This window comes from Camelus ferus, chromosome 20, assembly GCF_009834535.1.
Source record: "Camelus ferus isolate YT-003-E chromosome 20, BCGSAC_Cfer_1.0, whole genome shotgun sequence".
NCBI lineage: Eukaryota > Metazoa > Chordata > Mammalia > Artiodactyla > Camelidae > Camelus > Camelus ferus.
The window spans coordinates 3,399,584-3,413,291 of record NC_045715.1 but is presented as its reverse complement, the minus strand read 5'-3'; the positions used below and the strand labels follow the sequence as shown (position 1 = coordinate 3,413,291).

The 13,708-nt window shown below is 49.2% G+C and overlaps 1 protein-coding gene across 3 annotated transcripts in view; it reads left to right on the top strand.

Moving 5' to 3' along the window:
- The first annotated feature begins 112 nt into the window (after positions 1-112).
- The window catches only part of LOC116658172, a 32,933-nt gene continuing 19,337 nt past the window's right edge, over positions 113-13,708 (top strand). For all 3 annotated transcript variants that reach the window (XM_032462436.1, XM_032462438.1, XM_032462437.1), the window contains exon 1: positions 113-469. In XM_032462436.1, coding sequence (XP_032318327.1) covers positions 147-469 — 323 coding nt within the window. In that variant the 5' untranslated portion in view covers positions 113-146. The remainder of the gene's footprint in view (positions 470-13,708) is intronic.

Here is a 13,708-nt window from a genome sequence, read left to right as displayed (position 1 = left end):
GGGTGGTAGAAAGCGCGCAGCGCCTGCCCGGGGATCGAGAGAAGACAGTTCCACTTGGGAGGCTTCGGGTTTTAGCCGGGCTGCCCGGGTCGGAGTGGGAGGAGGATGCGGGCCGTGTCGGGCGGGCCTGGCGCGGCCGCTCGGAGATGAGCCTTCTCGCAGCGGGGGAGGGCCCGGCGCCGGGAGGCGCGGCTGCGGGAGCGGCGCGGGGCCCGGGCGGGCGGGGTCCGAGTGCCCCGCGGAGCGCAGAGCCGGCGTTGGAAGTCGAGGCTCCAGTTCACCCTCTCCTGCCCAGCAGGCCCGCGCCCGTCCCGCCTCCGGAGCTCAGGGGTGAACTCGCGCTCAGCTTCCGTCGTCCTCCTGCCCATTTAGTTGGCTCTGTGGGTCCCGACGGGCCTGCCCTCCGGAGGGTCGCAGAGCGGGCTCCTCCCGTCTGTGGCGTCGGCCAAGGAGGTCCCGGAGCGGGCAGGTAAGTGCGGAAAACTCGCCTGCGGGGAGGCGGCGGGCCGCGCGGACCCTCTCTTCCTTCCTCCTCAAATTCAGGGCCCTCGGAAACGGGCCCCGAGCCGGCGCCCTCGCCCCCTGGCGCTTCCCAAGGCCGCGAGCCCGAGCGGCGGTCCCGACCCGCGCAGGGGCGGCGCAGGGTGGGCTCCGGTGGGGGCGCGGAGCCCGGGCACCGCCGCGAGCCGAGCGCGGCCGGAGGCCATTCGCGCGGGGCCCGGGAGCACGTCCCCGCTCCTCCCCTCGTCCCGCCCGCCGCGCTCGGAGCCCCGGCCGCCGCACAGGGGCCCGCGCGCACCCGCCCCGGGAGCTGGGACCCGCCGCTCGCCCCCGGCCCTCCCGGGGATGCGAACCGGGGGACTGGGGGGGGGGGGGCGGCTGAAAGTGCTTTCTGGATGTTTTTGTTTTGTTTCGTTTTGAAGGCTAACTGTGCCCGCCTCTAAGTCGGAGGTTCTTCAACTTCAGCGCGCGTCAGCGTCCCTTGGAGAGGCTGTGCTCACTCAGTGCTGGGCCCCACCCCGGAGTTTCGGACTCAGTAGGTCTGGGGTGCGGCCCGAAGTATTTGTAGCAAGGGCCTGCTGATGCTGGATCTACCGCCTGGGGTCTTTCGGGCCCTCCCCAGGCCAGTGAGGAACGCCGTAATTGCATCTCAACTTGCGGACTTGTAAGGAGGCACCAGACACACCTGGCCTGTCTTCCTCTTGGAACAACTCCAAGATTTGGGGGAAGGAGACACTTTACAGTTAAGTAAATAGTGACATATTATGGAGTGAAATCCAAAATTTGCAAACTACTTTAAATATAAAATAGGATTTCACAAAGGTTTTGAGGTCGTGATGACCTCCTGGGCTCCAGCCTTATGAGGACCTGTGTCCACTCCAGGGCGGAGACGGGCCCAGGGAGCAGGTCCTGTGGTGGCGTGGGCCCAGCGCTGTTCCACTCTCTTCTCTTTGATGGAATCGTTAGAAGTCCCCACCCCCGTGGCACGCGAAATATGTTGGAGGAGACCAAGATTAACCAGAGAGCCGTACAAGACAGTCAGCTCCTGAGGCAGGTGCCAAGAAGGCAGCTCCAGCCTGGTCGAGGAGGCCGGGAAAGCCTCTGGGAAGGAGTGGGAGTTAACTGTGGGGCTGCCGGGAGGAACGTTTCCGCCACACAGAGGTCTTGGGGAGGTGGAGGGGCGTGCAAGTGTGGGGAGCACGTGGCACCTCCTTCCATGATCCCTAAGGCAGCCTCTGACTATTGTAGTTGGCCTGGGGCTAGCCGGGCCAGCACACGGGTTCCCTTCTCCCTTTGTCACTGGTGTCCCACGCCTCCCCCCTAGCAGCCTCCGTCTCAGAGCAGGCCAACCCCACTCTCCTCCAGCACAGCTTCCATCCAATGGAGGAGGAACCCCCTCCCTGCCCAGGGAGTTCAGGACCGAGCAAGTGACCCAGCCAGTGAGGTGACACGGGGAGCTCCCTTTTTCCCATGAGAAGATGCCGCGTTACTGTAGCGCCCAAGACAGTCACAGCCACCTTGCTGTGTCAGAGGTGACGCGATTCCTGAGCGTGGGAGATGGAGGGCCCTCAAGGTGACATGGGCTCGAGCAGCTGAGGTGATGTTTCTCAGTGTGAAGTCTACTGCCCTTTGGAGCAGGATAACTCCCTGTTGTGACCGCCTGCAGCAAACATTTCTAAGATCTTTAACGTCTGAGAGCCCTCCCCTCAAGATGCTGCTAGCAGCCCCAGGAATCCTGACGACTGAGGACCCCCTACCCCCGTTTGCAAACATCCCAGCTAAGGGGGTGGTAGGAGAACCATGGAGCTCAGTCTTTGGACCTCCTACCAAGAGGGCTGAAAAAAATAAATACAGCTTTCTGGTTCAGTCAGCACGATTGAGCTTTCTGCTGCTTGCAGACCGGTTTCCTAACAGGAAGGCAGCATTACGATAATTCTGAAAGGAGGAATCAGCTGAGCCTCCCAGAGGGATGAGTCCAGGGCTCCCCAAGAGGAGGTGGGCAAGCGGTCCCGTTCAGGGGGAGCTCCCGCGCCTCCTCCCCGCCTGCTCTCCCTCCGGTCACACGGAGGCGACTCTGAACTTCACTGTTTGGAGTTTTCTCCTTCCCACCAACTTCCCCCATAAAAACAAACCTAGTTGGTTTGTTCTGTGGGGGGAAAAATGAACAAACAAAAAACAAAGGACAGGATACGTATGTGGAAGAAACCCTTGATATGCAAAGCCCTTGATATGCACAAAACACGTTTCTGGTTGTCTATGCGTGGGGTATTTCTGGAAAGGTCCTGTTGACAGAGGAGTGCCTCTGGGGAGCCGAGCTGCGGGGCTGCGGGTGAGAGGTGGGCGGGAAACTTCCTTCTCCCGCGAGAGCCCTTCGTGCTGTTTGAATTCTTCGTCTTGTGCACAGTCCTGACGGAGGACTCTTGCCCTGCTTCGGCACCAGCTTTATCCGTCTGCCAGGTCTGGTCCAGACTCCACCCTGACATCATCTGACTCCCACCACTTCTGCACCCTCCTCTCTCTCTGCTCCCCTTCAGATGTCACTTTCTGCCCAGCTCCCCTCCAAGCCCCCTGGGCTGGCGTGAGTGAGGCAGCAGGGCCCCGAACCTACCTGAGAAACGGCCATGTCACCTGTTCCACCGTTGGGACTCCCCACGATTTTGTTTGAACAAAGAAATCCACAGCAAATCAGCATCACCATCGTCCTCCTCCCCATCGTGTAAACCAGTGCTCAGGAGAGCCCTCCTCCAAACTCTCCCCTTAAAAGTACTTGTGCCCCCCCCCTTCATTGCCTGGAGTGACCCCACCTCCACTTGCTGAAATTACCTGGTCTTTAAGGCAATTTCCAAATTTTACCTCCTTTGTGACCTGGGACCACCCAGTTAGTAATGATGACTTTTGCTCAGAGGCAGATTTATGGTGAAACTGAAGTGTTGTTCCTGGACCCCTTCTGATGTGTTCACATAGTCATGTGATAAAAATAAAATTCCTATTTTATGGCAAGACAAAATTTAAACAAAAATTTTCTCTGCTTATTTGGGGCCTCCTCCCTCCCCTTTAGAGGGTGTCATGCATCTGCATTGACCCAACTTCCTTAGGAGGGCACCTTCCTTCTTAATCTTGTAGAGTCAGGGCGACACACTACAAATCTGGGTTGTATGAACTGTCAATAACACGTCATTTGACATAATAACTCTCTGTCTCAAAAACTCACATAATCCTGCTTTGACAGTTGTCAGAGCTTTCTGAAAGACTGTCTCCCAGGTTATAGTCCTCAGGTTGGCCTTGAATAAAGTTTTCCATTTCTTTATTAGATTGAGTATTAATTAATGTTTTTGTCGACAGTACCATCTTAACAAAGAACAATACATTTGTAGAGAAGAGACAAGACAAGGAAAGGAGGTATACAGTTTGAGGAGTGGTAAACTTGGGGAAGTAACTATGCGGGGGAAACTCAGGGAAGGTAAGAGCTGTCTTGTGAGGTTTGTTAGGGAGATTCCTCTGGGCTGAGAAGAGCCTAGCTTCACCTCCAGTGGCTGAGTCCAAGAGTTGTTTCTTTGGCGGTGGGGAGTGTAATTAGGTTTATTTATTTATTTCAATGGAGGTCCTGGGGAGTGAACCTGGGACCTTGTCTGTGCTGAGCAGACGTTCTACCACTGGGCTCCACCCTCCGCTCCACCCATTGCTCTGACTACTGATTCCTAATGTTCCTCAGCTCAGAACCCTTATGCCAAAGTGGCATATTTTGCGGTGGTTTATTCTGATGCCCTTCCGCATTCGGAGTACCTCCCCCCCTCGACCGTGGGCAGGGCCCAGGAACCCCTTCCTCCTGAATCCTGCCAGGATGTGATTAGGTCTCTTGCTGACGCTGAAGAAGCCTTGTGAGAGGCTGGTGGAAAGGCTGGTGCGGAAAGCAACATTTGGTTTCCATGGGAAACAGAATCGATCAGATTCCCGTGTTTGCGAGCAGAAACCTGTAGCACATGTTTTACAGCTGCTATATGAAAGAACTTTGATGGGGACTTTCCAAAATGTTCCTACAAAAATATAGGGGGAAAGGCATCACCAAAGCATTTCAGGCAGTTAATAGGAAGCTGATGTCCTCTGGAGTTGGTGTGTCTATGGTGTAGGTCAGGGTTTTAAAATGTATGCTTTGCTGTTATTTATTTCCTCATTCTGAGCATTAATTTTCTTGCCTAATGTTTACCTGTCATTTTGCTGTCTTTTTCTTAAAGAAGCCTCCTTCCTCCCTACTCCACAGCTGTGTAAGTTTCAGTCGTAGAGAAGCAGGATCTGCCCTTCTTTTCCTTCTGGTTCTATTTTCATTCAAAATTTTGACGTTTTGTTTCTCATGGATTCCTTGCATTAATTTAGATTCTTTAAATATTGAATTACAACATTTATCTTTTTTATTGGAGTATTGTCAGTTTACAATGTTGTGTTAGTCTCTGGTATCCAGCATAGTGATTCAGTTATACATATATATTCTTTTTCATAACAGGTTTTTACAGGATATTGAATACAGTTCCCTGTGCTATACAGTAGGACCCTGGTGTTTATTTATTTTATGTATAGAAATTAGTACCTGCAAATCCCAAACTCCGGATTTATCCCTCCCCGTCCCCCTTACCCTTTAGTAATTATAAGTTCGTTTTCTCTGTCTGTGAGTCTGTTTCTGGTTTGTCAGTAAGTTCATTTGTGACTTTTTTTTTAGATTCCACATATAAGTGGATATCATGATATTTGTCTTTGACTTACTTCACTTAGTATGATCATCTCCAGGTCCATCATGTTGCTGCAAATGGCATTATTTCATTCTTTTTTTTACCGCTGAGTAATATTCCAGTGTGTGTGTGTGTGTGTGTGTGTGTACACCACAGCTTCTTTATCCAGTCATCTGTCAATGGACACTTAGGCTGTTTCCATGTCTTCGCCGCTGTAAATAGTGCTGCTATGAACATTGGGGTGCATGTGTCTTTCTGAATTAGAGTTTCTTCCAGATCTATGCCCAGGAGTGGGACTGCTGGATCATAGGGTCACTCTATTTTCAGTTTTTTAAGGAACCTCCATACTGTTTTCCATAGTGGCTGCACTGAAAAAATATGACTTATCTTGATTGCTCAGGTGTTTGATGCCCTTTAAATTTGTGTCTGAAGCAGGTGCCTCACTCGCCCCTGCGGTCTCCCGGCACTGTTTAGTGCACATATTTGATGAGTGAGCTGAGATACACTTTCTTCCTCCGCAGCCCCTCCTGACTCCTTGGGTTAAAATTTAACTTAGTGTAGTTTTCTGTTTTTAAGCAAAGGTACTGGGGATTGAACCCAGGACCTCCATGGGTGCTGAGCATGCACTCTGCCACTGAGCTATACTAACCCCCACACTTAATGTGGTTTTGAAAAAAAAAATATATATATATATATAGCATATGCTTATATATGCACAGAGTATATTTGAAAAGCTATTTTAAAAACTAATAATAGAATATGCTTTGGGGGAGGGCAAAGGGAGTGACAGGCAGGAAGCTTGCCTTAGAAACTTGCCTTAGAACATATATTTTTAAATTTTTAAGGGAAAATTTCTTAAGAAAAATACATATATTTTTTCTTATTACAAAAGCAATACTTACTCATCATGGGAAAATTCGACAATACGATAAGGTGTGAAAGTGAAACCATTCATGATTCCATCACCCAGCAATAATCATCTTGTTAGTTAAGTATCTCTTCCTAGCTGCCCAGTTCTCGCTTCTGCAAACTCGTAGCATTATTGCCTGCTTTAATGTAATGCCCATAGCATTACTGCCCTGGGCAGTTCTGGCTTGTTTCTAAATCTTATCTCCAATTGGCTTATCTCTGCTTGAAGAACAGGGACTCTTGTCTAACTGGTCTTTGTTACTTTCCCAGAGTGTGGGATAGGAGGCTTGGTCTGAACTGAAGACCCAGTAGATAGAATAGCTGAGTTGAAGCCTCAGTGCCCCCATCTCTACTGGGATGTGACCTCTCTGAGCTTCAGTTTCCTCATCTGTAAAATGGGACCATGTGCATGCCCACGTAAAGAGGAAAACCCTTGCAAAATGCTTTGCACAGAGCTCACCATGTGGGTGCACAGAAATTGTTTTCGTTTATTACCTACTAGCACAGTGCCTTCAACCATTAATTCACCATGTATTTATCACAGGCCTGCCATGTGCCAGCCACTCTCCTAGGTGCTGGGGACACTGCCATCAACAAAATGCAAGTCCTTGCCTTCCAGGAGCTCACATCCTAGTGTCTGGGTGGGATGCAAGCAACACACAAACACATCTGTAGAACATACAGCATCCCTGATCATCATACCTGCCGTGGGCAGTGTAGAGCTTTGCACGTGGCAGGTACGGATGTATTGGTGGGGACCTGGTAGACGTGTTGACTGAGTCGTTTTCCTTTGCTTACCCTCCCATCCCCCACTTTCTCTCTGTCCCAAGAGCTCCTTTCCAATGTGATTGAATCATGTGGGACCTAAGCTCTCAGGATGGGCGGTGTAGACGTCATGCAGTGGCCCCGGACATATGATCAGAGGGGGCGGCCGCCCCAAGAACAGAGCCCAGAGGTCATGCGACATCTGACCTGCGACATCGGGAGACACCAGCAGGTGTTTTGACGTGCTTTTCTCTCCAATGACCACACTGTTGTTCTCCTACGTTTGTGCTCCTCCCAGATTGATCGATTGTCGCTGCTCTGTGAAGTCAGGACAGTAAACAGCGGGCTGGGAGCTGCGTGGGGTGAGGGGTCACGAGGCCCTGGCTGGAGAGTGTTTATGTCCCTGTGTGCCTGTCTCCATGTTTGGGCTGCAGGAACTTCCGCGTGTTTACCTTTCCTCTGCTCCCTCCGATGTCCTACAGCCACAACCGGGACCTCCCGCAGTGTGGGGCCAACAGACACCTGCTTGTCTATAAGCAGGAGACCAAAGGCCTGGGGTCAGAATGTGAGCCCACGCCTAGAGCAAATCAGAGTGTGGGGACCTGGGATCTTTCTTAAAGGGAAAAAGGAAACTTAGAGCGTTAACTTGCACCACGATCAGTGTAGGGTTCTTGGGAGATGTCACACATGCCAAAGTTGATTTGTTCCAGCAATCCTCCCATAGCCAAGCGTTGACATATTCATTCAAATAAATGTTAAACCTTCATACTATTTATTAATATTTAAGGATATTATTCCACTATTTTGGTGGTTGAAGTTCCTCGACACAAATCATTGGCTGCAAACTGGCACTGAATTTGTATAAATACTGTTTCCTTTGTGTGTCTCAGTGTACCTTAAACTGATTCAAATGTGTAATGTTTCCTTTTTCCACAAGACAGATCCACAAGTTGCTCTATACAGAAGTCAGGCTCCAAAACAGTCCCCAGTGACCCCTGCCTCCTGGTGTTCACAGCCCCCCCACGACCTCCTCCAACAGGAGGCTGTGGAGGTGACAATGTGTGACTTCCGAGTCTCGCTCACAGCGTTGCCACAGAACAGGTTCTTGTCGCGCTCGGGAAAGAATTCAAGCGAGCGCCATAGTCAGGTGAAAGCGAGTTTATTGAGAGAGAGACACACTCCACAGACAGAAAGTGGTCATCTCTCTCAGGAGGGAGAGCTGCCTCAGGGTGCAGAGATGCTGAGTCCTTCTGGGCTGAGTAATTTCATATGCTAATTTTTTTACTCAGCCAGGGAGTTGTCATGGCGCCTGTGGGACTGTCACTCAGCAGCTAATGTATTACAGTGAGCGTATAATGAGGCCCAAGGTCTACTGGAAGTCAAACCTTCTGCCATCTTGGGCCAGGTTGGTTCTAACCAGTTCATGTTGTATCCTCAATGGCTGTGCCATTCTTTTAATGGTTATGCCCTGCTCCCTTCCCTCCTGTCTCCATAAGACGCTGAGGAGGGTTGGGTAAATAGCTCAGTGGTAGAGCGCATGCTTAGCATGCACAAGGCCCTGAGGTCCTGGGTTCAATCCCCAGTACTTCCACTAACAACAACAACAAAAAAGACATTGAGCATTCCCCTTGCTCTCTCCTGAATCACTTGCTTCGGGAAGCCAGTTGCCATGTCATGAGAACACAAGCAGCCTTGCGGAGCAAACAGCATCCGCTCACCAGTCACGTGGGTCTAAGCCTTCAGATGACTGTGGCCCTGGCAACCTCATGAGACATAAGTCAGGACCACCTAACAAAACCACTGCCCCGTTCCCCGCACTCAAAGTGTAAAATCATGTTTACAGTACTAAATTCGAAGTAATTTTCTTACACAGCAAATAGTTAATGCATTCTATGTACGTAAATGTTATGTAAATATAATACAAATATATAAATGTCCACAGATGCATAAGTTTTGTCTGGAACCTCATGGTTCTACCCCTGGAACTTGATCCCAAACTCTCATGTGTACATGCGTATTTTGCTGAAGTGCCGTCTGTGGTAGGAGAAGGCCAGAAATGTCTTACGTGTTGTAGAAAAGGGCACAGATTCAACATACAATAAATTACGTATATCCACAAGTTACATAATCGGTGCAGCCCTTACAAATTTGGGGTAGCTCTTTTATTTTTAAGGGAAGATCTCAGGCGTGTGTGTCCCAATGGGAGGCTGTTAGCATGAAGTTGCAGGGGAGCCAATAGGGGCAGGATGTCTTCTGTGATTGGTTAAGGGTGCATGTTTGTTTTTGTTTTTAATTCTTTTTTTTATTGAAGTGTAGTTGATTTACAATGTTAGTTTCATGTGTACAGCAAAGTGGTTCAGTTATACATACACACACATACATATTTTTTCAGATTCTTTTCCATTATAGCTCATTACAAGAACCTGAATGTAGTTCCCTGTGCTGTACAGCAGGGCCCTGTTGATTATCTATTTTATATACAGTAATGTGTATCTATTAATCTGAAATTCCTCATTTATTTCTTGTTTTTGTTTTTTTATCTTTTGGGGGAGGAGGTAATTAGGTTTATTTATTATTCATTTATTTTTTAAGGGAGGATCCCCAGGACCTCGTGCATGCTAAGCACACGCTCTACCACTGAGCTAGACGCTCCCCCACCACTCAGATAGCTCCTTCAGCACTCAGATGAAACAAGCTCCAAGAAATAGGGTTAAGAAGAAAACAAACAAGACCAGAACTGTGTGAACAGCAAGCTTCTCTTGGTTCAGTGAAAGGGGAGGAGCATGCTGGCTACATGCACAGACGGTTTCTAGAAGGAAACGCAAGAGGCAGGTAATGCCGTTTCCTCTGCACACAGGGGTTCGGAGACCAGAGTCATTGCACACCCTCTTATCACGGTCCATTTTCATCATGGGCTTTTATTACTTTCCCAGTTAAAAGCAGTTAATTTAAAAATCAAGGAAAACAAGATGGAAGCAGGAAATTTTTACCTTAACTGTAAAGGGAATTAAAGTAGAAAAAATAGAAAGCAAACAGCAGACATGAAAGCGATTTGATAATCTCAAATAGCGTGGAGATACGGGGCTGTAAAACCAAATGTGACCCTGATGAGCCAGGAGTAACAGCAGGGACCAGGACAGGGACCAGGACGGTGAGGGAAGAGGTACCAGCCAGAGGCCGCCGAGGCGCACGGTCCCCTGCGAAGCCCGCAGCGAGGACACGGGGTGCCCACTAGCCCCCCCCCCCCCAGGATGCCTGAGGCCGAGCCGCACAGAGCGAGGGGAGGCCGGGAAACAGAAAAGGGCGCGAGGCCGGAGGGCGTCAGGCTGGGCGCGGCTCCCCGGGCCCGCGCTCCCCGGGCCGGCACCGAGGCTGGGAGGGCGGCCGAGTGCAGCGTGTGCACTGAAGGCCGCGCGGCCCCAGAGCCCGTCCCACGGGGAGAGGGGGCCTGGGCAGGTCGCGGGTCGCCGTCTGGGCAGAGAGCTGGCAGCGTCCACAGTCCCGCGTGCGGGACCTGTTTCAGCAGGGAGCCCGTGTGGCCCCCGGGGTCTCGCTGGACTCCCGCCTTCTCCTCTTTCCAGGTGGAGGGGGGCGCCACTCGCGCAGACCCAGGTCTCGCAGGGGGAGGGCGTAGCTCAGGGGCAGAGCGTGTGCCTCGGATGCGCGAAGTCCTAGGTTCAATCCCCAGTACTTCCATGTAAAAAATATAAGAATTCTAGGGAATGGTGTAGCTCAGTGGCAGATCGCGTCCCTAGCATGCACGAGGTCCTGAGCTCAATCCTCGGTACCTCCATTAAAATAAATAAACCTGATTATCTTCCCTGCCACCCCCCGAAAAAAGGAAAATAGAAAGAAATGCATCGTGGGGGATTGGAACGGTAATAAGGGAGCCGTTATAAGGGAGCCGTAACTGCATTGGAGCCTAATGTGGAGGATTGAGTCCCCCCAAAATCACGAAGTGAGGGAGGGCGTGGAGTCTACAGCTAGAGCCCCTGGGTCTCCCACACGGCCCCCTATAGTCCTGAGGGGGGTGGGGGGAGCCTGGGAAGGTCTTGAGCGCCCCCTTTAGGTGAAAGCACGTGCCAGCCTCTCAGTTACTGCGGGGCCGGCTGGACAGCAGTGTCCCCGACCAAGGTGGGGGGGTGGATTCTGAGACGCCAGGGGGAATGGGTGGAGGGGTGAAGTCAAAACTATTTTCATAGCAATATTAAGGCAGTACTTGCCTTTTCCACTTTGCAGACATCTGTGCTACACAAAAGCAGTGATGGGTAAAACCAGGCCAGCGTCATCCTAGATAAACCAGTAAAAATTATGGACTGTATTCAATCTCAACACTGAGTACCTGGCTTTCAATGTTCTAAGTGGCAGAATGGGAAAGAAGCCTGAAACACTTCTCCTCCCGAAGTGTGATGACGGCCCCGGGGAGGAGCACTTGGGGGACTGGTATGAGTTGGACCACCTGCTTGTATTCATGAAAAGCCAGCTTTACTTAAAAGAGTGACGGGTAAGCCATGAGCATCCATACTGGGGCATGCAGTCGACCTGTTCTTGCAAATCACTGATGCGAGTCTCTGACTTCAAGGAAAACAACAGAGAGCACGTGTTGCCAATTCTGAAATCTGAACTTTAAAGGAAAAATTGTAATTTGAAATACTAGCATCTACCATGGGATTGACAGCCTCCCAGCACTCACAGACTTCTCCGATGAGACCAGCGATGAAGCAAATGTGATTTTAGACAGTGGATGATGAAAGGTAGCAGCAGCTGGAAGATCTGCATTTCTCAACAGATCTATGTTTCCCAAACAACCAAGATATCATGTTACAAAATCATGTCTGGGCCACTGTATATAAAACAGATAAACAAGGATTGACTGTACAGCACAGGGAACTATATTCAATATCTTTTAATAACCTATAATGGAAAAGAATCTGAAAAAAGAATGTATATATATGTATTTATAACTGAATCACTTTGCTGTATACATGAAACTAACACAATAGTGTAACTCAACTATATGTCAACTTTTTTAAAAGAAAAAAGGGTTATTACTTGAAAAATACTAGAGCTATAATTTACCTGAAGTCCCTCATTTAAGTTGAGAAGTAACTGACACAGGAGGTTTCTGATTATACTTCCCAGGGATTCTGGTTTCAGTGTCTGATTTCTTTTTTTTTTTAATTGAATATAATCAGTTTACAATGTTGTGTCAATTTCTGGCATATAGTGCAATACTACAGTCATATAGGAACATACATATATCCATTTTCATATTCTTTTTCACCATAAGTTGCTACAAGATATTGAATATAGTTCCCTGTGCTATACAGTATAAACTTGTTGTTTGTCTATTTTATATATAGTAGTTAGTATCTGTAAATCTCAAACTCTCAAACTCTCAATTTATCCCTTCCCACCCACTTCCCCTCCTGATAACCATAAGTTTGTTTTCTATGTTTATGAGTCCCTTTCTGTTTTGTAAATAAGTTTGTCTTTTTTTTTAGATTCCACATATGAGTGATACCATAGGGTATTTTTCTTTCTTTCTGGCTTACTTCACTTAGAATAATGATCTCCAGGTCCATCTGTGTTGCTGCAAATGACATTATTTTATTCTTTTTCATGGCTGAATAGTATTCCATTGTATAAATATACCACAGCTTTATCCAGTCATCTATCAATGGATATCTGATTTCTTAATGAATGCTGCTTTATTGTGTCAGAGCACTTCCCAAGGTTTGCAGGAAGCTCCCGGCTCTGCGTAGGTGACTGCCCCTGATTTAAGAACAGAGTCCTCACCCGCAATGTTCTAGAGAAATCTGCTGCTTCTGTTTCTGCTGAAGGTCTGTTGCTACTTATTCCTCAGTGAGTGGCTCGCTCTCCTTGCTTTCTGCCTCAGTCTCTCTTCTCACTCCTTCCCTCCCTCCCTCCCTCTGTCCACTCCTCTCCCCTCCTCTCTCTCTCTCTCTCTCTCTTCTCCACTCCCTCTGTCTCCGTCTCTCTCTGTCCTTCCATCCCTCGCCCCTCATGCCCCTCCTCTGCATTACTGGCCCTGAGGCTGAAGTCCGGGGCTTTACCCTGTAACCAGCTGCTCCGGTGTCCTTATCCCCTGCGCTGTGGAACCCATACTGGGTGCCTTGGAGGAAATCGTTTATCTAACTCACTCTTTGGTAGTAAAAAAAAAAAAAATTCCTGATTTGGGGTAGGAGCTGAAAAGGGGAACGTGTTCTGTCAGAAACAGGGTCCTCCTGATATTTCCTGTTTCATACCCTGAAAACCTGCCCACCCCTGTGCTCTGCAGTGGCTCCAAAAGATGCCTGCTTACCCACATCACATCCCAAACAGCGAGGACTCTGTAAGCACCAAGTAACAGACGCACCTCGCCGTCTGTGCAGGGCACATAATCATAAAGTGGCTCTCAGTTCACCTGGCTCTGTCAGGTCAAGAGGCAGCAGCTGGCAGAGTGTCTCTTCACTAGAGATGACAGAGAGAAAGGGGGAAAGCACTCCTTTCTACTGAGAGGAAGCAGCTGATGGGAGCAAGTCCAAAAACGAATGGACACTCTCCTTCCCAGCAGTGAGGTAGGGCAGGAGAGAGGAGAGAGAGAGGAGGTGGGAAAAAGCTTCTTGGAGAACACAGGACGCCTCTATGCATTTCTTTTAATTTAAAAATATTATGTCTTTTTGAAAATTTTAAAACATAACATAAAATTCACCATTTTTGCCATGTTAAGTGTACAGTCCAGTGACAGTAAGTACATTCACATTGCTGTGAGCTCTCACCTCCATCCATCTCCAGAATGTTTTTTCATC